This window comes from Brachyistius frenatus, unplaced genomic scaffold, assembly GCF_029030835.1.
Source record: "Brachyistius frenatus isolate BFR_SWC_R1_liver_20210118 unplaced genomic scaffold, ASM2903083v1 Contig_12, whole genome shotgun sequence".
NCBI lineage: Eukaryota > Metazoa > Chordata > Actinopteri > Embiotocidae > Brachyistius > Brachyistius frenatus.
This window is the reverse complement of record NW_027210611.1, coordinates 4,641,624-4,666,403: the sequence shown is the minus strand read 5'-3', so window position 1 is coordinate 4,666,403 and position 24,780 is coordinate 4,641,624. Positions and strand designations below refer to the sequence as shown.

Here is a 24,780-nt window from a genome sequence, read left to right as displayed (position 1 = left end):
TATAACACTATTATCAGCTTTATGTTGTTTTATTTTTTTACATGGTCATAGTTGATATATTTCACTGACTCTCATGGATCCCTATTACACACAATTGTGTGGATGTGGATCCACAGTGGATGAAATTTGTCACACATTTATAAATTTGCATGACTTTCAAGTGTAAAAAATATTTGTGAAGTGGGACAAATGTATACATGCTGTTTTCAGAGATGCCTTTTCCAGTTGGGGCTGACCACTAGTTTTAGTTAGCGACCACTTAAAATCAACCAATGTGTACTTGCAACCCCTCTTCATTGATTACATGATACCGACTTTTACTTTAAGTGCTGACAAACTAGTTTAAACGTATTCAGTAGTAAAAATAAGTGGCAAAAATGAGAGGAAAAGCCAAACTAAGGGCAGATAATTAACTTTGAAAACTAAATTTTAAGCCTACATGGAAAAGAAGTCCATGAAGATGAAGATTTCATAATAAATCTTATAAGTTTATAAAGCATTGTTGTGCTAAACCTCCCAACCTTTAAGGAATGTCCAAGCAGTATGGGGCTTTCATCCATTTTAAGATGTTTAACCATCAAAGAGTTATTCTCTTTCTAATTTTTTTTAATTTTTTTTTATTGGAACTGCTGTTTAATCCTTGAGTTAAAAAGCAATTTAAAGAGCAATTTATTTCCTACTCCATTAATCATGTCTGCCCCCTCAGACTTATAGTGTGAACTTTAAGAGGGGCCTGACCCTTTAATGGAAAACCAAAATGCAACAGCACACCAACAAACAGTTAATAAACTAGTTTCAAATGATCTACACGGTAAAAAAAAAAAAAAAAAAAGAAAAAGGAAAGAAGCTGCTTGCAGTATTAAAAAATAAATTTCGCTGACAATGCCTCTGCTCGCTTCCTTTGGTGGGCGGACTAAATAAAGAGTTCCCGGATGTTGCCGCTACCGACGTCACGTGAACAGGAAGTGTGACGCCAGAAGCGGCGAGTTCAACTAGCCGACAAAACATGGTAACGAACTCAAAACATGTCGCTTTGGAAATTAGAAAACGAAGTGTTACCGACCTTTTTGGCAGTTGTACAAGTCATCGCAGTCCTTTGTGGACGGCTTGTAATGAACTTGCCTCCTTTGACGTCGAGCGATGGTAGCTAAACTTTGGCTACGCTGCTAGGTAACTCGGCTGACGGTTTAGGGGATGTTTTCGCAGATTTTCTGCAAGTTTATTTTTTTTTTTTTTTTTTCTGAGTTTAGGTCTCATGTGACTTTGTTTTGTTAGTTAGCAGACTTCATGTTTACCGGTTAGACAGACGCCGCACGCAGATGTATGTCGACGTTATGGGAAACAAGGAGCTGAGTCTTATTGACAGGAATATAACAAGGTAACGTCACCTAAACAACTCTTTTTTTTCTTCTTCTAAACTTTGTTTGACCTTTACTTAAAACTTGTACCTAAGTTGGATAAAACTTTACATTTATATATATTTGGGGGGGGGGGACTCACTGGTTTCTAACTTAGATTACACATTAACGTGGTGAAGTAACACAAAATGTCACAAACACTCCTAGTCAAATAGTCTTGTGGAGTTTTCCTTTTTTTCCAGAGTATTTTTAGGATTTAGATCAATTTTTCCAAAGAGAGAAAAATCACTTTTTTGATTGAAATTCTTCCAGTTGACGTCCACATTAAGTTTATAACCTGTGATGTTGTATCACAAAATGTTGGACTTTTGGACATAATAAGATATTTGAAGATGTCCTCTTGAGCTTTCAGAACATTTGATGGACATTTTTCACATGTGACTTGTTGTAGACTAAACAATCAATCAATCAATCAATCAATCAATTAATAAACTAATCAGTGGAGTTATCCGTAATAAAATAATCATTATTTGGTGCAAATTTTCCTGCAGAGAAAAACAATTGTGGGTACTAAATGTTACATTCTGCTGTGAATCTGACCTTATTGCCATCTGTCTAGTTTGCTAGATATTCCCCTGAGTCCCACTGTAACATCACTTAATCTGCACTGCAATCACATCCCGAGGATCGAGGGCCTGACCTCAGCTTGGCACCTGCGGCACTTAGACCTTTCCTCCAATTGCATTTCTAAGATTGAGGGTTTAAGTTCCCTCTCTTCCCTGAGGACTTTAAATTTATCCTGCAACTTAATCACCAAGGTTGAAGGTGAGTCTTTAGTCACCATCATACTGAAATAATACATATTTTCCAAATAAGAATTCTTTATTACTGGATCTACTGTTTACTCTGATGTTGCTGTCACTGCTCTATGAGCTGTAAAAATCACTCCGTTGTTAATGTCCTCTCTCCTTTTACCTCAGGACTGAATGGCCTTGTGAACCTAACGAGATTAAACTTGTCCTACAATCAGATAAATGACCTTACCGGTGAGTCAAATACTGCCTGCACAGTTTTCTTTTTCTGCCCTCGAAGGAGAACAACAAGTGATGGATACTTCAATGATGCTGATTTGTCATGTCCTCATTAGGCTTCTTGTATCTTCATGGCCCGGACTACAAACTGAAGCACCTCAGTCTCCATAGCAACCACCTGGACAGCATCGATCACCTCCTGCAGTGCCTGCTCGGATTACAGTGTTTAAGAGATGTCACTTTAAACCAGGATGGCATAGACAACCCTGTCTGTAGGTCACCAGGTAGGACAAGAAACATTACCGTGGGTGTGTAAACATCATTAAATGGTACACTGTTCTATATATCATCATCATATTAATAATAACAATCGTGGTAATGTTTTTTTTGGGATAATCCAGTAAATGATAAACTGGCCTTTTATTCTCATTAATGCAAAAATGGCTTATTTATTCACATGTGAGCATTAAAAGCGGCCTGACTAATTTACCCAGAGATGTCATGATATCACCGGCAGCTCTCCTTTCTCTGGCAGTCGTCAAATCTAAGACTACTTTTTGGTATTTTGCCTTTATTTGATGGTTATAGCTGATATACAGGGTGGGATTTTGCAATACAGCACAAAGCACAGAAAATATGATGCAATAAGTACATTTTAAATGGTGTCATCTGACATAAGGTTGCCCTCTGAACTCAAATGTTTCAGGTCCTTTCAGGTGGGCAATGATGTATCAGTGTATTTTTCATCATGTTTAACATGTGGGTGTAATTCATTAACAACTCTGGGTGTATTGGATTATTGACAGCAGTATTGCAACTAGGACTGCATTATTGATTATGCAGGACAATCAAAATGGTGAAATACCCTCATTTGTCAGTATGTAATCGGCTGCATTAGCCAAAAGCAAACATTGTTGTCTGGTATTTTGTCCAAATACAGAACATTTTCCATAAGAGATTTAAAACTGTGGTGATGATAATCCACACTATCGGCCATAAACAGCAGGTTCCTTCTCTCTTTTTTTTTTTTTTTGATGAGTCACTCACTAATGCAGAGGATATTTTTTTGATTTCACTAAATAACGGACTCATAACCCTCACTAGTCCATGACGAAAGCCCAGTAAAAGTCAGTCATAATTAAAATGACAGCCATTAGCAGTAACAGCTGCAGTCTATTTATCACTCTGTGCATCTTACGTTCGCGCCTCTTTGTTAATTGGATTGACAGCAGTTATAATAATAATAGTACCCATTATCTATATCTCTTTGTTCATGATTAACTGCATTCGTTGTTAAAAGTGTCTCTCTTCAACCCTTTCAACCCAGGAGGGCCTACAGTACATAACGCACTCGTACAACCCACACCGTCAGTATGTGTAGATATGTGGTACTCGCTTCCCATTAAGAAGGCAGCATCAGTAGTGCATAAGAGGTTATTCATTACCACATAACCATTTGATTTTAACCACCATAACGCCTGATTAACCATTGATAAGACAATACTGAATAACGGTGTTCATGGACTCTCGGACAGTTCCAATCTGCCCAGGTTTATCTAATGCGCGTGTTCCCGTCTCACTGCAGCTTACAGGGAGATTGTTATGCAGTCGCTGCCACAGATCTCTATACTGGATGGGCTGGACCTCCTCGGAAATCCATCGCCTCCAGGTTTAGGCAGTCCCTGCGATATCCCTGGACTGGAGGACTATGTGGACCTCCTGCTCTCCTCCGATACAAGTCACAATGAAGTGGTAATTTTTGATGCCATACGACTATTAATAATTTCAAATGTAATTCTCATGTTATCAATTTAAATATACAGTATTGAATTCACATTTACTTAACCAGGAAGTCTCGCGAGATGTATTTAATTTACAACATTCATATGTAGGACAGTGTAATAGGAAACGAAGCTTGACTTTTAAAACATTTACATTCCTAACAAAAGGTGTTTTGACTTTTGAGTTCGTGACAAGCAGCGTTTGAGATTGAAATTTGTTTTGTAAGATATCAAAGGGCATGGTGAATATTACCAAACAGGAATTTTGCCAAGTTGAAAGCAGACTCCATGTCTAAACCTTAGACAAAATATTAAAATTACACTGCAGTGCTTTTTTAATACTTAAGAGACTTCCTAATACAAAAGAATATAGGTCTCCAATTGATAGCAGACTTAGCCTTTTGTACAAGAATATAACAAAATCCGAAACTGATTTTCTCATCTTTATATTTAGAAATGTCACACACACATTAATTATCCGGAATTAAAAAGTGGGATGTTCCACAGCAGCACCTGTCCTCTCACTGTGCTGAGGTGCTAACAGAAGAAGGTCTGTGTTATATTACTGAATAAGTATAATGTTTAGAAGACTTAATGATGTAGGACCATTTTGCTTTGAGATTGCAGTAATGCTCATTGAGCCAAGTAGTTGTTGTAAAGTATCATATTCTGAGTCATCATGAAATTGCTGGACTATTGTGTAATTTGGTGGATTTATACACAGATAGTGAAAGTTTGGGAATCTGATCTCTTTACCATTAAGTTACTTTACACATTCAGAGCACCAGATGGCTGCTTCCATCTGTTTTTCTCATTAGCAAGACCAACTGCACTGGAAGCACTATTATTTGTCTCTGTGCAGCTTTTCTAAACTGAAGGAAGTGTGTCTTTTCCTGAGTTCATGATAGCCCTGGAAATGTCATGTAATTCTATCACACTCGCAGTAAACATAAGACCACGTTCTCAGTCAAATGGAAAGAATACAGTTTACGCTTCCATTGCAGGTTAGAGGTGATGGCGCTCTCACCACACCCCGCATTGACCAGCTGCTGACCCAGTTCCGTCAGCGGTTCGCCTCTGAAGCAGTCACAGATCCATCCGCACAACCAGATCAGGCGGCTCGTTCCACTGATCCAGCAGACCCCGTTAATGAACAGCGCATCCGGAAACTGGAGCACCAGGTGTCCCAGCTCATCCAGCAGGTGCATATTTAACACTGCTCAAAGCCATTAACTCATTAGATAAGAAGAATTTTGCGCTGATTGTGTTGATTGATTGATTGATTGGAACACAGCAGGTGACCGACTTGTCATATTTAGGCTGTATCCAGGCTTGTACCACTTACACTGCTGTGTAACAGTTTTAGTCTGTGAAATGTTTAGAATCCATCACGTAATACCATCAGCCAGAATCATGAAGAACTATTTCCAGCAACAAAAAGAGTACCTAGTGGTGCTACAGATGGTGTAGCCTCCACCGAGCTGTGACCTCAACATCATACAGTCCGTCTGGGATTACATGAAGAGGCTGAAGCAGACAGGCCACATGTCCACACAGGAACTGTGGCAAGTTCTCCAAGAGGATGGCGCAACCCTCCTGCCAAGTACCTTGAAAAACTGTGAGCAAGGGCACCCAGGGGAGCTGGTGCTGTTTTGATGTCAAAGGGTACTCGCACCAAATGTTCATTTGATTTAGTTTTTCCTGTTCACTGCACTTTGCATGAAATTAGTTGATGATTAAAAACTACTCAAGTCCTCACTTTCGGGTCCCTAAACCCTTTGCACAGTACTGGAACTCAATCAGATAGACCGTATGTTTCATTAAGCTATTTTACTAAAATATTGATTTCTCACGTAAAAATGACCCCGCAGGCCCCTGCAGGTGATAAATCCGGTAGCTCTGCCCGCTCTGTGGTGATGGTACGGAAAGCCAAGAGGGACACGGACCGCACGTCAGAAAGCGAGTGTGACAGTGGGAAGGAAAATAGGAGGCGCACGAGGATTCCCAAACATCGGAACAGCGTAACATCGAGGACGACCACCAAGGAGACCAAGAGCAGGTGATCGGACAGGTTATTCTGCACAAAAAACATGATTCAGTTGTAAATTTCCCCACTGCGGGACTAATAAAGGATTATCTTATAGTATAATATAGTAGCTAACTGTCACCTCGACTCAGACAAAAATTCCCCAGAAGTCTTTGTTGATGCACAAGGGGACACTAGCAACGAGATCAAGGAGTGTACCTTTATGTAATGATAATCCCATCTATACACTTGCCAAAGTCAGCTGACAGAATTGTTAAATTTATTGACAAAGTCTGTCTTAATAATAATCAAACACAAAAGCAGCAGGGGATATTTCCATTTTGTTACTGTCACCACATGTCTTGATGATACAGGAAATCCTTTTACCTCAGCTGAAAGGAGGTGATAAATTTTCTTCTCAGGGCGATGTTATAAACTCCTCCTCGGGTAGAAATTACAACAGTCACCTCACTCCCATGATTAACGACCGTGCTTCTGTGGTCTACCCCCTCATCTTACTTCATCAGCTGCTGATGACATGTAATTTAACTTAAGTAGGCTCACAACCGTCCTCATCAAAAAGCAAGGTGATTTTAAAACACTTAATTTTTATTCAAAGTTGTTCAAACTTTTGCTTATCTACAAAAGTGAGTAAGTCATCTGCTTCGACCTTTATTTGGCCGGAAGGATGTTTAGAATCAATTTTACAGCTCGTTCAATACCTGTGATTTGTTTTATGTGCAGCGATCAGGAGAATCATAAACAACGGACTTCAAAGTCTGCCGCGGGGCCCAGGCGGAAGGCTGGCAGCACGGGAGGTGTAGAGGCAGCAGGGCTAACAAGGAAGGGACCTTTGAGGGCGGCCAAGGCCTCAGGCGAAGTGAAAGCCAAGTCGACTGAGGAGGAAGAAACCTACAGGGTACATGATGGATAGGTCACCTGCACACTGAATAGCACCTTCTATTTTTACTGAGTGAATGTAACGTAAAAAAGGTTTTGTCCTCATACAAGAAGGGAGTAATGTAGTGCATTTGCACCGACATCTCTAAACAAAAATATGCAGGTATTGAATAATAGATATCACTTAACTACAATATCAGCATTTTGAATTTGATAAAACAAAATGTAAAAATCTATATCTGGGCTTTTTTTTTTTTCTTGACTACTCTGTTCCATAACCTTCCATTTCTTCTTTTGAGCCATTCCTTGGTGGGTTTGCTCATGAATTTAAGATCATTATCCTGCAGTAAAGTCAACTTACAGTTCAGCTTTACCTTTTGAACCAATGGCCTCACAGTATCTTCGGGCACTCTTTAATATGATTCAGAATTCATTGTTGAATCAATGACGGCAAGCTGCCCCAAAATATTTGGCCACGTTTTTCTTCTCATCTTCAAAGCTTGGTTGCCTACATTACCCACAATGCATTTTGATTACTGACGGCATGCAAAAGAAAATCTGGTGTTTTATGCTAGTGCTAGCAGCGAGTGTCTGCACAAGCTTTATTTGAGGGAGTTTATAAGACTTTGTTATTCTCAAGCCACCCAAAATGTGTACGCATGTAGTTGTAACACGTGTAAAACTGGTGGAATTCCCCTGTATTCTTTACAGGCACTTACTTACTCGTCAAAACTTTTGAAATGTTTAGTGTGGTTTCATTGTTCATACCCGTACAATGTGAGAATTATTGAATACAAATTCACACAAAAAAAAACCTGTTGTAAATAGAAATTCACTTTTCAGCTTGAAGCAAAAATAATGCCACATGTTTGTCTGTCTTTGGTTTTACTCGCTGTGCGTTTATGCTTTCATGTGTGTGTGCCGCTCAGACAATAGTGGAGGAGCGCGACCAGGAACGGGAGCGACGCTGGAAGGCAGAACAAGCTGCAAGGAAGCTAACGGAGGAGCTGAAGGGCCTGCACACAAAGGTCAGCGAGGAAAAAGACCTTCAGAGCATGGCCCTGCACACCACAGACAGGTGAGAGGGAAGCACAGATTGACATGTCTGCAATGTGCACACAGACATCACGGGAATCAGTGCAGCAGCTCTGAAGCAGAAATCAAGCTGAAAAAAAGGATAATGGAACTCGTCTCTGTGGATTCTAATTGTCAACTGCATAATGGAACCTCATTTGTTTCGAGCCTCTTCATCTTTTTTCTATTGGCTCTCTTGGGACCAAGGCTTACTGCCTGTCTCCTTCTGGAACAATGAGTATCCATCCCACCATTAAAAATCCTCACTATCATTGCGCCATAGCCTCTTGTGAAATTAAGCACACATCTGGGCTCCATTACCCCAAAACCTTCTAGTCTACATGCAGTTGTCTGTGATGATAAAGCAATTAAATATTAAGATCATTACCCTACACACCCACTCTGATTATATACCTTTATATTTATATCCCAGAGGCTATAATTATGCATAATTAAATATTCCTGTCTATGTCCCTACACAAGGCTATTTTGCTTCTGCACTGTACAGAAAGCAGAGAGCCAGGTGGGACTATCTTGTTCTCTGTCCTTGTTTGCATCACATCCCGCTTAGATAAATCTGCATTATGGTTGTAATTAGAATCCTGGTGACACGCATATGTCAGCAGTATTACACGAATCAATCTTAACTGCCAGTTTCTAATGACACTGAACAGGGCTGTTACTGTTGACGTCTACGCTCATCAGCAGACAGATTACAGAAAAGTGACTCATCAAGTCAGATTTAGAAAGGGAACTACTGTGCATGATGTGGTTCTACAGTTTTGGGGTTTCTGAGTTTCACTGTGTGCAGCTTGTTTCTTTCCTTCCACCAGGCTGCTATTTCCATTCCCACTTCCATTTTCTGTCCCCTGAGATAAGATTTTGACTATGCTATAATGGTGGAGTTCTTCAATTTCACAGGCTATCACATATTTAACACTGGACGAGGACAACCAAGGGCATTACTAAATTGATAGTGGTCTCCCATACTAGTTTCTATTTGCAGTAAAAAAATAAGAAATTCAGGGTATTACCACTGCTGCTCTTGCACCCCCTTATCGTATTTTTCTCCCCATCCAGACTGAAAGAAATATTGCTGAAGGAGCGATCGGGGCGCTCTGAGCTGCAGGCTCGTGTTGAGGAGCTGGAGGGGAGGTGTCAGTCCGTAAACCGGCAGCTGGAGCACGCCCGCAACAGTGAAGAACAACACAAGACTGCACTGTGCAGACTGGAGGAAAGCTTCTCCCATGGAGAGGCACTCAGGGCTTGCCAGCAGGCTGAAGAGGTACCGATCCCTGTTTATTTCCCTGAGAAAACATCACTTGGATGAAGATTGTGGGTGTTCAGCCTGGTGATGCTCATCACTTCTCCTGCTAACAAAACAGGTTTATTCAGAGTCATACAGTTGTCTGTCAGGCTGCTTCTGGTGCACCCTGTTACCTACCGCTGAACTACCCTAATCACTTTCGTTTTTGATTAAACTAGTGAGCTAGTTCACTGATTCAGCCCACAGAGTGAGTAAATTCAGAGAGCTAAAAGGGTTCAGCAGAGAGGGTCGTTCACCTCTTGACAGGCAGCTACAAAACATGTGCTGACCTTCCTCAGATGAAGCGGCAACAGGAGCTGGAGAACAAGGCAGCAGCTCTGAGGAGGGAGCTGGACATCCAGAGAGCCTCAGTACGCCAGCACAAAGACAAACTGCAACAGCTGCATGAACTGCTGGCATCCAGGGAACAAGAGCACAGGTATACCTAAAGGGTTTTACTGTGAATCACTGGAAGAAATCTCTCTTATTATCAACCTTTTTAAAGGTTTTACACAGACACAATATTTTCTACAAAATACTATTGTATTTGTATTTATATGTTTTTATCTCTTCTTTTCTGACTGGTTTGAAGTGGTTTGGGGGCAGCTAGAAAACGCTGATGACTTGTATTTCTGTTTTCCAATCTGTATTTAGAGATATTTGAATTGCAATGTGTTAACAGCTAACTTGTAGGGTTATTAAATAAAACACAGTCCTGATGAGGCAAATTGTCTCTATTAGCTATATGTTGTTGAGTTTAAATCTTTAATGAATTATAAGTAAAATGTTTTCCCAAATATTCTGCATTGCTAATTTAGTCATGAATAACCGTTTATAATTGATTTGAAGCCAAGTTTCCAGGGATTCTAATACTTAATAATTGTAGAGTAATTTTGATAGTAGCAAAATTCATCTAGCACTTTTCATCCAATTTAAATACTGGATGCAAATTATATAATCTAAACACTTTTCCTGTTTGGTGAACTGTCAAGTTACTGTTTTGAGTTTATTTTAAATATGCAGTTGGAATCTTGTTATTTCACTTAATATTGCAACATGTGGACCATCTTATTTCTGTTAAGGACACAGCAGCCATTTAACCACGTCAATGTCTCATCCTCATTCCTTCCACAGAAAGCAGCTGGAGTTGCGGTTACAACCTGGCGGGCCAGATTTCCGTGAGGCAGTGGCGAAGGAAGTCGTGTCAGTGGCAGAGAGACACGGCCACCGGGAGGCCGAGCTGCAGGAGAAACTGGCAGAGGGCAGGAAACAGTACGCTGCTCTGGAGGACGAGTTCCGCATGGCGCTCACCATCGAGGCTGCTCGCTTCTCCGAGGTCTGTTAAAAGATGGACACCTGCCATACAGATGGCATGTAATCACTGTAATATTGTCCTGAGTTTTACACTAAATCTTGTTCACAGTCCAGCTGATAATTGATTACTTTGTGTGGTAGAAAGTAAAATGATTGAACTGGAATTGACCCCAATCTGGATAAACTCGTGGATTTTTTTTTTTTTTTTTTTCCAGCCTGATGGTAAAAGCTGAGATTGAATTAGGATCATTTGACTCCGGACAAGTAGTCTGTGATTGCCACAGGAAGAAAGCTTTACAGAAGGATTGGGTTTGAATCAGTTCATACTTTCTCATTATGGTTACAGATTGCATTCAGCCTCTGCACGAAATTTAATCTTATTCTTGATTGCTTCCACTTGCGTAATTTTGTCCTTTAAATCACGCAAACTTTTGACCTTGGAGAAAAGTCTCACTGAAGTACAGATTGCCATCTACATCTTTAAAGAATTGCTTTCTGTAAACCCATGACTCTAAAACCTCTTCAGTCAGACATCAAAGTTGACATTGATTGATGAAATTGTCAAGTCAGGTAATGCTTGGACCAAAGTCCTTCCCTCTGCTTAACTCCTAGATTTCTTATTGATATTCAGTTCCACATCCTCGCTTTTCTTCTTCTGCAGGTGAAGGAGGTGTGTGATCAGATGGATGCAGAGCTGACGGAGCTCAAGGCGACCCTCACCCAGTCCCAGCAGAGGGAGAAGAAATCAGGCTCTCTGGTGCAGGAGCTCACAGCCATGGTCAAAGAACAGAAGAACCGCATCTCTGAGCTCATCAAAGCCAAGAGAGACGCTGTCACTGATCTAAAGGTGTGAAGCACTACAGTAAAAGTGTGAGAGAGATGTGGGGGGAATTTTTTTTTTTTTTGCACTTCAAGTAAATTCAAAGCCAAAATTGTTTGATCAGGTTTGAAATATCACATTTTATACAAGATATTCAGAGAGGCATCAGTTACTACCTTTAAAAAAAAAAAAAAAAAATTGTCCACCCTGAGCCCGGAGGAGACCGACTACTTTTAAGGCATTATGAATACTGAATGGTCCAGCTGCCTCTCCATCTGCCAGCCATGACAGATGGCCATTGATCATTAATACTGTCCGTCTGTCTGTCCCTCTGCCAGAGCCGTGTGCACTCCTTGGAAGCAGAGGTCGGGCAGGACCGGCGTCTCGGCCTGCAGCTCGAGTTGCTCAAGAAAGACAAGTCGCGCCTGCTATCTCAGCTCACAGCTCAGGAGTCGGTGATAGACGGCCTCAGGGCTGAGAGGAGGATCTGGGGTCAGGAGCTCGCTCAGCAAGGTGGGAAACATCCAGGAGGACACTTGTCCTGAACTGTGTCAGCCTTAAAGTGCACGGGAGACTCTGATAGGCAGTTTTAGTTATTTATTGGCGAACACTAAGATCCTCATTCGAGTCCATCTGCAAAGCATTGACCTGAGTCACTCCTAGCATTTTGGAAATTCTATTACAGAGATGGTATGAAGGAGGCTTAATACTGTATGTGCTGACATTGTATTTCATTTGTATCAAGTAAAGCCTACCATCTAGTGTTTATTTGGGAGATACACACTCTTACACTGCCAGGAAGAGCTGGGCTCATTTATTTCTCTTTACCAGGAGCGTCTTTATCTCAAGATCGTGGACGTTTGGAGGCCAGAATAGAGATGCTGAGCACCGAGCTGGAGAGTCAGAAGAAACAGAACGAGAGGGATAATGATGCTCTTAAAATCAAAACCAAAATTATGGATGACCAGACAGAGACCATTCGCAGACTCAAAGAGGTAATATAATTACTAATAATTTACTTTTACTGTTATTAGTAAAACTTTAAATCCTAACTTATTCATTTTTTTTTACCTTCATATATGTGCATTTTATTCTGTACATTGAAATGCATGCTTATGTGAGTTTGTGTATCAGCCTGCGATTATCTCGAGACACATTGAGACAATCCCTCTTCATCCTTCTCCTCCTTCCTGCCGTGCAGTCCCTGCAGGAGCGTGACGATCACATCCGTAGACTGAAGGAGGAGGCGGTTCAGGCCCAGAAGAGGCTCCAGCAGCAACAGGAGGAGGAAACAGTCCAGCAGGCTGAGCTGAAGGAGCGACTGGAACATCTGAGTCTGCGCAAGGACGAGCTGAAACAGTTGCTGGAAGACAAGGAGGCGGAGCTCGAGGAGGTCAGGAGAGTGTACAGGTAAGTGTCAAAATATAAATATGCTTTACACAGAAAAAAAAAAATCGGCTGTGGGGTGGTTGGATGTGTTGATGTTGATGAAGTGGGATAAAGTTGAAAGTGCATTATAATCAATGAATCATTGCAATATAATGTTACGGTAATGTTTTTATTTTAGGTTAAAACGTGACCCAGATTATCATTATGGCCGTGACTGCTGCTACTGCTGACAATCAAATATTAATGTTATAAGTAGTCTCTGAAGGCGTTGTGTTTTCTGTTGTAGTGATTCCAGTAAGAGGTGGCAGGAGAAGGCAGAGCTGCTCACTCGGCTGGAGAGCCAAGTGAAGCGAATGAAGGAGAACTTTGATACCAAGGAGCGCTTGCTGCTGGAAGACAGAGATAAAGCAACAGAAGCACACAAGTAAGCAACAGCATCAATAAGGAAATTTCCCATCTGTCGTTCTGGGCCTGCACTTAAGCGATGCTTTTTTCCCCCCACTTATGGAGCACATTAATCAAAATACTTTTTTTTTTTTTTTTTTGGTCCCATAGTGGTGTTGTTTGTTCTAATATCATCAGTTGTTTTACATGTTTGAAAGGTGGAAAGATGGTGGCCCTATCTTTGCCTGCTGTGCAGCTGCACTAAATCCTGGAGGAGAACAGTTATTTTCTTAGTCAGGAAAGATGATTAATTGCTTTTCCTCCTGCGGCTTAAAGTAAGACCAAATTTCCCTCAGTGAAACTTTTGAATAATTTAGGTAATCGTTTTTGAAAAAAAGTCCCTCCTCTAATTGTAATGTTACATTCCTTAAAAAGTCTGGGGGTTTATATAACAATTAGGCTTTTTAAGTATAATTAAGTTATTTTAGGGATGTTTCTCTTGAAACAAAAGCAGGTGGGTGATGTGATTTTAAATGAAATACTACTACAGGTCTGCAATTCCTGTGTTAATGCTCTATATTTTTGTTTAGACCACACTCTAAAATGCAGATTTTTCCCGAGTCAGGTTGGACAGGATTCAAAGTGTCGCACGTCACTTCATATGCTTTATTTGTGATTGTCTGTCCTGCAGAGCTGCAGTGGAGAAGTTACACTGTGTGGACGATGCTTTTCGCCGACAACTGGAGTCTGTTCAGGCTACACATCAAGCGGAGCTGCTTCGACTGGCTAATGAAAAACTAAAAAAGATAGAGCAAGCTAATCAGAAGGTAAAATGAGCACTTTTTACAGAGATGGTTCCCCTCCAAGTTGGGAGGACTTAAGAGCTGCTGTGTGCCAGTTTGTTCACGAAAGGGAGATGTGAACACGAGCAATGTTTCCCTTCCTGACTTTCAAAAAGGGGAGGAGTTTAAAATGGGTTAAAAGTGATCATAATAAAGGACAGACAGCCACGCAAACATGTCCTGCGAGGTTTGTGTTGCTTACTTCGGTGTTGGATTTATAATTCATTATTAATAATAGGGAAGATTCAGTCACTAAAAGTTTCACATTCTTCACAGAGCAGATCATTTTCTTCCAGTAGTCCTTGAAATTCTGGAGAAAATAATAAACTAATGGAGATCCGCAGTTGATGTTTTATAGTTTGGACTCCATTTCACCCGACATAACATTCAGTCACGAAAATGCTTCAATTTAATGACTTATTAAATGTATACATTATGCATTTCACTTAAAAAAATGTTTTCTTATGTTTCCTGCTGCTGAGTTTGGTGATTCTTTCTTCTCAGGTATTTGAAGTTGAGGAGGAGATGCGTCAGCTCCTGGAAGAGACGGAAACTGACAAGCGAATCATGGAAGACAAAATGAAACGTCTCACCAGTGTATTAAAAGACTTCTAACACATGAACTATAGAATGACACTGGACAATGTTTTATTTTTTAAATACTATTTTATTTTTTTAATATATTTTGGATTCCAGTGTAATGTGAATTATCTAAATAAATTCTCTCTGGAGCATATTTGTATTTGTCGATAACATTACATTAGGACACAGGGTCGGAGGAACATATTATGTGAAGTGTTTATGGTTCTTTCGATCAAAAAAAAAGGCTAAACTATGTGCATAGAGTTCGGACAGATTGACCTAAGTTTACGAGGAACCACAATTTGCTGATGTGATCTCTCAAATGTTTTATTCCTAGGATGGTGAAGGCACCAGCCACTTTTTTATTTTATTTTATTTTATTTATTTTTTTGTGCCTCTGATTGGATTACATTAACCATTTATAACTCACTATGTTAAAGATGAATAAATCCAACTAACGAAGTCAACGAGAATTAACCAATCACAGGCAAAGTAGGACGGGTCATGGCCTGACCGTCCTAGGAATGGGCGGAGTCCAATTCGGGGTGAGGCGTGGTTTCTTCAGCAGGGGGAGGGGGAGGGGGGTGCGACCACGGGCACGAGCGGGTCAAGGGTTGCCGTGGCAACTAACCTAACGTAACGTACGTTCATTTAAAAAGCCTGCAGGTACCGCTGTCGTCCCGTTGAGGTAACAGACATTATCTGTTAACGGAAATAAATGGTCGTTATTTGTAGTTAAACGCAGGCGGCTGAGTAAAAAAAAAATAGGTACTAGTTTGTTTTATAGAGAGAAGATGGAGTTTGAGAGGACGGAGACCGTTTGTTCGACACCGAGTCGCCGCGAGAAAAGTTTGGGTCTCCTCACGATGAAGTTTGTCAGTCTGCTACAAGAAGCTAAGGATGGCGTCCTGGATTTGAAAGTGGTCAGTGAAACGGAAGGAGGGAGCTCGGTGTTTGTGTTTGTAGGTTGTTTTGGGGAGCGTTGGATCAAAATTTCGTAGTTCCGCCGTCTACGCAACAGATGTGAACAAAGGGCTTGTCAGTCACAAATGGAGCCAGTCAGGTGCATCGATTTATTTAACAGGTGGTCGAGCAAGCCGCCATTACCCGACCCTCTTCATCTGTTGAACCAGTCACTCCCAGAACAGGATTTAACTTCTTCTTTTTTTTTTTTTTTTAAATGTATTATTATTATTTTTTTAAATAATGTTTGGATCTACCGGTTTGCTGTCAAATGGTTAATGGCAAACAAACCAGCTTATTCTGTGCGTTGTCTCACAAATGCTACTTCTGGACTGCTGCTGTAGACCTAACGAAAGAACCTTTAATATGTGTGGCAGGCCATTAAGAAAGCTAAATGTTTAGTTAATTGCAAACGAGTGTATGACTACATAGGCTATATTTCTCTTGTAAAACTAACCCACTCCTAATTAAATATCAGTAAAAATAAACTATTCTAAGTTTTGATGCAGACTCCTTGAACCTCCTTTTAATGACCAGTGATGATTCCCTGAAGCCGTTCTTCCCAGTTTGACACCAGTCTGTCTGTCTGTCCACCACAGTGACCACCAGCCTTTTTGGATAATGACCCTCCCAAATAAAACAATATCTTCTTGTGACCAAATGACACTATTGGCATATGTGTTTTTGACCAGGAGGCAGGGATATATTGTTTTCATTTTTTGCTTTAAGTGACTGGAATAGACATAATTATTCAGTAATTTACAAAACTTAAAACATTTAGAGGTATACCTGCCTGGAAGGAGAAAAGGCTTCTTTTTCTCCCTGCTTGTCCTCGTATTGTTTTTGCAAACCATCAGGGTTATTTTGTAACTCCCTCTGGGATCCTGACTACTGCACTGGAAACTATTAACTCATCATAAGATGTACCAACACATATACATGTTTTTTTTTTTTTTTCTTATTCAGTTCTTCTGTGACTTTCTGCTATCAGCAACCACCCAGGTCTGGACATTTTGACTAAATAGGTAGACCACCTCACGCCTCAGCGCTTGTCAAAGACTCATCATCAATCATTCAAGCAGCCTTTAGTGTTTAGATATGTTATCCAGACATACCCGAATTTCTTTTATTTCTACAAATGTACCTTTTTTTTTTTCATCATTGATAGTTTTCCCTCTCTTCTTGCGCGCCAAAGCTGGGTAATGTTTACACAGCAGGTTCTTCAGTCCCTTTCCCTCCTCCCTCCTCCTCTCCTATTGTATAACTGTCGTCTTCTGCCAAGGAGTTTGATTTGCAGCTTAATTTGCCAAATCCTTCATTTGATGGCTTTGCCCGAGTCTCTCTTTTTCTACCTCATCCACTGCTTGCTACAGAAACCTGTTGGTAATGTCTGTTAAAAGTATCTGTATCTTGTCATCGTAAGCTCCTTCCGACTAAGACCCTTAACAGAGATGTCTGTCTGTATTAACAGGCTGCAGAGAGCTTGGCAGTGAAGCAGAAGAGGAGGATATACGACATCACCAATGTACTGGAGGGTGTGGGGCTGATCGAGAAGAAAAACAAGAATGTAATCCAGTGGAGGTTTGAAGAAGTTTCTTACCGACAATTTTAATTGGCCCCAGTATCTGTAAAAATGTATGTGAAGTAATGTCTTCCTTAATTTACCCTTCATCAGCTCGATGAATATAAAAAGAAATGCACTCTTTGACAGAAATAGAGCGCTAGTAATGGGGAAAAAAATACAAAAGCATTTGATTGATTCTCTGCCCCTACATGGTCTTGGTGTCTAGGGGGGAGAACACAGGCAACCAAACTGAGGAGGTGCTGGAGCAGGTAAAAATTTTAAAGGCCCAAATCTCTGAGCTCGAGGCCCAAGAGAAAGAGCTGGACAACCAGAAGGCCTGGCTGGAGGTGAACATCAAACACCTCAACCACGATCCCGTCACCAACACATATCCTTTCACAACACCTGCAGGTGTTTTGCTTTTTACTTATTTTAGGATCCTTAAATTTTTGTTCAATCCCTTAAGGGCCCGTTTTTGTGTATCTCTTTTTTTCACTCAATCTTTTCTATAATATTGAGTAGAAATGTTCATTTTGATTGAACATTTTATGTTAAAATGATTTCAAATCTGCCACACCTTTAATCCAATCTCTAAAATAACCACAAATCGGTTAACTTGTATAAAGCTTCTGTTTCCGAGACTTTACATTTGATATCTCTTCAGTATAATGTAATATTGTGTTTTTTGTACGGCCTCCCTTGACAGTTTGTAATTCTTGTCCTCCTGGCGCCCATTTACTCATTTCAGAGGGAAGAAATCTCTACTTGATCCTTTTAACACCGTTTGCTTATTGAACAGAGAAAATGTTATAAAGGGAGGATTATAAATATAATTGCTATTGTCAGTCAATTAAATCACAGGCAGGCTAATCCAGACTTGCACAAAGCTCTCAAGTCTGGTTTTTCCAGTTTATTGTCTCCATTTTCCTCCCAACAGTAATCCCGTTTCCTTAACACTTCTCCACCTATAAATTTGTGACTCATGAAGACGTGTGCAGCGCTTTCAGCGGAGACACACTTCTTGCTGTCGTGGCTCCTGCTGGAACTCAGCTGGAGGTGCCGCTGCCTGAAATGGTATTTTGAGTCAGCAATTTGGATATGTCGAATTTTGTTCTGCTCTGCACTTATAGTAACATTCACCAGTAAGCTTAGGAAACACTTCTTATATTTATTCCTTTCTCCGTGGTATAGAAACAGGCTATAATTTGCAGACTGTAAATTCTAACTGTAAATGGAGAATCAACATATTGACACTAATTGTGTAGCAGCGCACTGCACTTATTATAGAGACAATCTTTTGAAGTATAACATTTATTTCAATTTGATTTAAACGGTCCCAAATCACAACATCCGAATGCTAATGTTCGAAGGACAAGACCGCACGGGATTATTATTTCAACTCCATGGGATAACTGTTTAGGATTCCTTCCCTGAGACACTTTACAAGCGGTGTATTTTTGCTTAGATTCATAAACATGTCCAGTATTCACTATTTCTATTGGCTATTGGTCTATTTGTTTACCGTTGGTTTGTAAAGCCTTTTGTAACGCCGAACATGGCTGCCTGTTCCACCTAGAAAAATGACGTTCTAAGAGTCGCAAATGTAAAATGTGCCTGTAAAACCAAAACATTGTGCAGGAAGAAGCTAAAACGCTCGGTAGAGTTGACGGAAACCGCACGATTGTGTTTTCATTTCCTCTCCTCTCACATACTCGTAGTCGTGTGACCTGTTGTGAATATCAACCCGATTACAGCTGCTTTGAGAATAAACGGCGTTTATTTATTTATGCTGCTGTTCCTCAGGGTCAGAGAGGTCAGAAGAAGTACCAGGTGAACCTGCGCAGCTACTCGGCTCCCATCCAGGTCATGCTCATCAACAGGGATTCGGACTCTACAGTCCCCGTGGTCTTTCCTGTCCCGCCCACCGACGACATCTGTCCGGTGCCGACTCCTCCCAGCACCCCCGCCAGCCTGCAGAGATTCCCTCTTTCGCTGTCCGTGTGCTCCACTTCCAATACCACCAGCTCCTACTGCAGCCAGGACTCTTTCTGCTCAGACCAGCAGGTGGTGCTGCCAGAACACGATGAAGTGCTGACGCCTTCGTCTACCCCGCCTGACGTGCAGATGGGTAATGACAGGGGCTTTGGGGATTTTAATACTTCCAAGGTTCCTCTTGAAAACCACCAAATACTTTTATTTTATTTTGTATTTTGTTTAACACTTAAAGATACAGGGATAGGGGTCATCTATTGAGTTTATGCATTTAATTGCCTTTAACAATAGATCTTGGTGGATATAAAACATCCCTGTTTGCCAGCTTTAGCCGTCACTTTTTAGTGCCAAATCAGATATAGTGGTGCTTTTCTGATAAAATTCGATTTTTCTATTCATAATTACGACATGGATGTTGACATACTCAGTGTTTATTTCAGTTAAACACTGGTACAATAATCAGTTTCCCGCAGTACGACCTGAAGTTGGCATAAACTGAATTCTCCCTCCCGTTCCTGTTACACCTGTTGTCAAGGGCTCGTGGGATTTTCTTGTGCCAACCAAAGTTACGTTTACAGTCAGTGTTGCTGACCATAATTCGTCGTATTCTGTGCATTCTTGCAAACATCTGCAATGTTTGTTTTGAACTATTTAAAGCTCTGGTGTGCAGGATGATTGCTCAATCATGATTCGACTGATGATGTTATAAGATTAAACTGTTTATATAATTGAACTATCCACGCCCAGGGCTCACACTGAATTTACTGCTGTTCTTGTTTGAAGTTCAAACTTCTTGTAGAGCTTCTAAATATCGAAGGATCTCCTGGTTATTGAGCTGTAATGCATTAAAGTGACAGACAAAGCTTTTGCCAACACCAAGGGTAGATGATGAGGTTGAACACCTTCAGGCAAAAAGTGATTTCATTTAAGACACCATAACCAAGGAAATAAAATGCCCAGTAAAAACAATATGCAACCACTGGCATTATGAAATATGTCATGTGAAGTTGGCTGAGTTTTCCTTTAAGAAAGGTTTCAGTTCGGCAGCTGACTCAGAAATATCACATGCCACAGCGTCTTGACATGCAACAACAGGAAAAGTTTAAAAGTGTTCACCACTTGCACCGATAAAACTATGTGGTTCTAATATTTCTTGAAAACAAAAATAAAAGCGCTCTGGCAGGCGTAATCGCACTTGTCTCAGCAAGTTGGCTGTTAGGCTGTTAGGATTTAAATAAGCCAAACTGATACTGATAACTTGGGTGTGTCAGTTAAATGAGAAATCATGCAGCTGTAAACTTGTGTGTCAAATCCCACTGGAACAAGCCTATTGGTCTTGTATAGAAATTCACTGTATTTGTTCATTTTGTTCAAACATTACAGTCCCACCCAACACCCGGCGCTATATATAAAGAAGAAAAAAAAAATCCAGTTTTTGTCTCTTCTGAGAAACATGTCACTCTCCATGAAAAGGAAAATACTCCCTATGTAGATTATTCTTAGTTTACAGTGATTAAACATAATTCATTAATATCATGTTCCATTTTTTTTTCCCAATAGATCCCCCTAAATCCTTTAAACTTAACTTTAAAAAAAAAAAAAAAAAAAAAAAGCATCAGTTTCTTGTCTGTAAAAGTGTATATCAAGAAATTGATGCATTACAGTCTGTGGTTTGATCTCAGCATTTGTTTTGTGGAAGTAGTTTTTCTGTTCAGGAAGCATTTGTGGATAGAAATTTTTGACCAACGCCAGAACAAGAATTGGTATCTAGTTTAATATAAATGATGCGGAAAAAAAAACCCAGCAACACTTCTATGGACGCTGTGGAAAATACGACACCATGTATCAAGACCACGTTTGAGTCTGTTCCAACATTTTGTCATTTCAACAGATTAAACAGATTGTCGGAGACTTCCGTGAGAAAACAAACCACTTCCACATCTGGGTGTAGCTTGTGCGAAAAGGATGAGTCAAGTGTTCCACTAGCTGCATGCGTAGATGGAGCACAGCGTGATATTATCAAAGTGAAACTCGGTCAGCCCTTCCTTCAAGGAAACAAAAAAAAGAGGAATTACTACAATAGCAACAAAACATTTACTGAATGAGTTTACTGTAGCACAGAATTGGAAACGATGACGAGGCATATTGGCTTTGCATGAGATTGCATCAGGGTTTATTTTTATTTTTTTTATTTTCTTTTGTCTGGGACTATTTCCAAACGCCGTGACCTCCTGAAAGTCTTTATGCTCAGCTAAGCTAACCAGCTGCGACTTTCTGCTTACCAGACAAATATGAAGGGTGGTATCCGCGTTGTCCTCGAACTAACGCTGTCACCTGAGGTCGACGGGTGCATTTCCCAACCTCCAAACCTTTTGTTACCACAGCCGACCTTCTGCAGCTTCTTCTTGTTCCTGATAACTGAACTCTGGACTGTGCAGCTTCGTGTTCTCACCTCACCTCCCGTGCTCTCTGCAGAGTGCCACGGTCAGTCGGCAGCGGCGTTGGAGCAGCAGCAGCAGCAGCAGCAGCAGCAGATGGACCTGGCGGGCCCAGATTTCCAGTCTATGCTGGACGTGAGCAGCCTGCTGAAGCTCAGCGCGGCCGGAGACCACGTGAAGGACGACAGAGAGGGTGAGGGCCAGCGACGCGAACACGGCGAGACTGAGCACAGTTCATTCTGCTGCTGCATCCGGCAGTGGAGCCCGCGGGCATTTTAATGTCTGCTTCACATTTGTTTCAGTTCTGATTTAAGATCTAAGCCTGGCTTTTATTCAGAGTTTTGCTTCCCGTATGATTATAGAGCGGCAGGAGAGAACGGCTGAATTATGTCTAGATATTGAGGTATACATTTAAGTGGTTATGACCCGACGTTACATGGCCTATAACAGTAAATGTATAAACTACACAGTGAATGAGAAACATGTTCTTATTTTCCTTGTAGGAGCTGTTGACCTGATTGACGAGCTCATGTATACTGATGGTAAGTATCATAAAAACCTGCATTAACAAAGTTCATAAACTGTGTCCGCGTCAATTCCCAAATGTAAAACACACCCGGCTAAAAAGCTGCGCAAGTTCCAAGGCTGATGCGTCACTGACGGCTTCGGCCCGAGACGTGCTCTCTCGCGCGCCGGTAAACCGCATCCGACAGCGATGTCACCAGGTCACCACGGCGAGGCGAGAAGGTCGACCGCCGCAGGTCAGCGCGGACAACATCTCCGGGGGCGTTCCAGTTCATTTGCAAACGTATTAATCAACAAGAGTAAAAGCCACGTCAGCCGCTCCACGACGCTGCGCTTTGAGCCAAATGCTAACATTGGTGCGCTCAGGACGCAACACGAGGTCGCTGCTAACGTGTTGATATTTAGCAGGTGTAGTGTTTTACCGTAGTCACAATCGTAGCTCAGCGCGTTAGCACGCTAACACTTGTCAGACTAAATTTAGCTGACGATGATGGGAATAGGATTTTTTTGTTTTTTTTCAGTCACAAACAAAAGTGCTGATGACGACCCGATGTCGGCACCAAAGTTCTCCTTCTGGATGCCGTGTTTGACGTCGACTTAAATATCATAACAACCAGTGTCTCGGTCGCCATGGAATCTGGTACAAAGTGGTGAATTGATGATTGGCCTTGTTGGAGCCGCGTATTTGCCGATACGTTTTTCCAGTATTGACGCCGATTCCTCTCCACATGCAGGCATAGACTACAGCTTTAACTTGGACGACAACGAGGGAGTGTGCGACCTGTTTGACGTGCAGATCCTCAATTACTGACGGTGAATCTGCAGCACACTTCCTGAGAAGCACTTTTTTTTTTTTTTTTTTTTTTGCTTCTCTTTAAAGACACTTCAAAGATGCCTCACCCCCCCCCCCCCGTTTTATTATAATTGCGCAGCCATATACGTATACATGTCATTTTCATGTTAAAAGAAAAGCTCTACATCATTCACCGGACCTCCCACACAATCAGTTTACGACACTCCCCTCTCTTGCCAACAAAACAAAGTACCTGAATTAATTTGCCATAAGGTGTTTACGTAGCCGCGAGTCATTATGTCTCCATAGAGACTTCCGTGGTTGAGTAGGTAAATATCTGCCGGGTTCAAGATTACGGAGGTGCCTCAGTGGACGTAAGCCAAGACAAATGCTCCAGCCTCCTGCTGCACTTTTGTGTCTATGTATCTTTGCATTTTTTTTTTTTTTTTTTTTTCCACATCCAGTGGAAAACCGGAGACGTGCAGCCGACTGCTTTACTTCTGGGACTGCGACAGTGTTCCGCTTCAGTTGGAACAAATCAGTATTGGCTCCTTGTTTTAAATTTCAACACGCGGTTGATGATCTAGTTATTGGGTATGCAAGCAAATAACTTTCTTTGCCTTGAAAAGCATCATCCTACCTAACTAATTTCATAGTTATATTTCAACAAATATTTAGTATTTAATGAGTGAATGTTTTGGCAACGTTTTGTTACCTTGTTCTTGTGAAAATGCCAGAAAGTTTTCTTTTCTAAATTATTGTGACACTGCCATTTTAGGCCTCAAAGTTTTCATTTTACATTTTGTTTCTTATAATTATAGTTATATATTTGAATAACTAATATTTTTTACTTAATTTAAGAAAAAAAACATTATCGGTTGTAGTTTGTTGAAAATGAAGTTAGTTGACTGCCTTAATTATAATTTAAGTAATTGAATTTGCCATGTTTCTGATCTAAAATGCATAAAAATGAAGAATCCAGGGTGGTATTTTTGTATATTTATCTTTTTTTTGGTTTTTTTTTTATTTTTTATTACAAGAAGTCATGTTTTTGTTGCACATTTTTGAAAGTTCTTTTTAATAAATTGATTTGATCTCGACTTGAACTTCGGGTTTTTTGACAAGTAATGAACATAGTTTAATTTGCAAATGAAGGATAACGAATCACACAAACAAATTGTTCCACCACGTACTAAACTTTCAGCGTGGAAGTTGTCAAGTCGTCTGGAACGTTTGTCACAGATTGTCCCAACAGTTTAAACCCTGCATAGAAACTTCTTCTTTTTTTTTTCTTCTTCTTCTTCTTCTCTCTCTTTTGGCTGACTAAAGTGTTTTTGCTCCGTTAACAGATGGTGAACCTCAGTCAGATTGTTTCCACATGAGAGCACACAATCTGCAGTACAAATCAGTGTTTGATTTCTAACAGCTGTGATAGGAGAAGAAGAACAAAAATATAAACAATGAGAAGCAGAGATGTAATCAACCAGGAACCTTTGACAAAATGTTAACACTTGTCTGGGAGATTAGTGACATGAAAAACCACGAGATGCACCTCCTAAAAGGAAAAAAAAAAAAAGAAAAAAACAAACGGATTTCAACAAATATCCAAAACAGTTCAACTACGTAGTGCTTTGTTTATATATGTCAGAGTTATTAGTGCTGATACTGGAGTCTAAGTGTCCTTCTAAATGTTGTGAC

General features: G+C 40.6%; 2 protein-coding genes across 2 annotated transcripts; both read left to right on the top strand.

The window, feature by feature from the left end:
* The first annotated feature begins 1,037 nt into the window (after positions 1 to 1,037).
* Positions 1,038 to 15,159, top strand: lrrcc1 (leucine rich repeat and coiled-coil centrosomal protein 1). Its single transcript, XM_069692361.1, has 20 exons — positions 1,038 to 1,170; positions 1,276 to 1,378; positions 1,978 to 2,183; positions 2,339 to 2,404; positions 2,506 to 2,673; positions 3,975 to 4,141; positions 5,175 to 5,372; positions 6,042 to 6,229; positions 6,941 to 7,115; positions 8,026 to 8,174; positions 9,251 to 9,455; positions 9,776 to 9,915; positions 10,611 to 10,812; positions 11,452 to 11,637; positions 11,949 to 12,123; positions 12,442 to 12,605; positions 12,812 to 13,020; positions 13,286 to 13,423; positions 14,075 to 14,210; positions 14,730 to 15,159. The coding sequence occupies exons 2-20, from the start codon at positions 1,320 to 1,322 to the stop codon at positions 14,838 to 14,840; spliced, it is 3,042 nt and encodes a 1,013-aa protein (XP_069548462.1). The 5' UTR covers positions 1,038 to 1,170; positions 1,276 to 1,319; the 3' UTR covers positions 14,841 to 15,159.
* A 347-nt stretch (positions 15,160 to 15,506) lies between these two features.
* e2f5 (E2F transcription factor 5) lies at positions 15,507 to 23,859 on the top strand. Its single transcript, XM_069692360.1, has 8 exons — positions 15,507 to 15,730; positions 17,242 to 17,351; positions 17,561 to 17,712; positions 18,290 to 18,408; positions 19,138 to 19,462; positions 21,802 to 21,957; positions 22,268 to 22,306; positions 23,024 to 23,859. Exons 1-8 carry the CDS (start codon positions 15,602 to 15,604, stop codon positions 23,098 to 23,100), a joined length of 1,107 nt encoding a protein of 368 aa, XP_069548461.1. The 5' UTR covers positions 15,507 to 15,601; the 3' UTR covers positions 23,101 to 23,859.
* Positions 23,860 to 24,780: the final 921 nt, after the last annotated feature.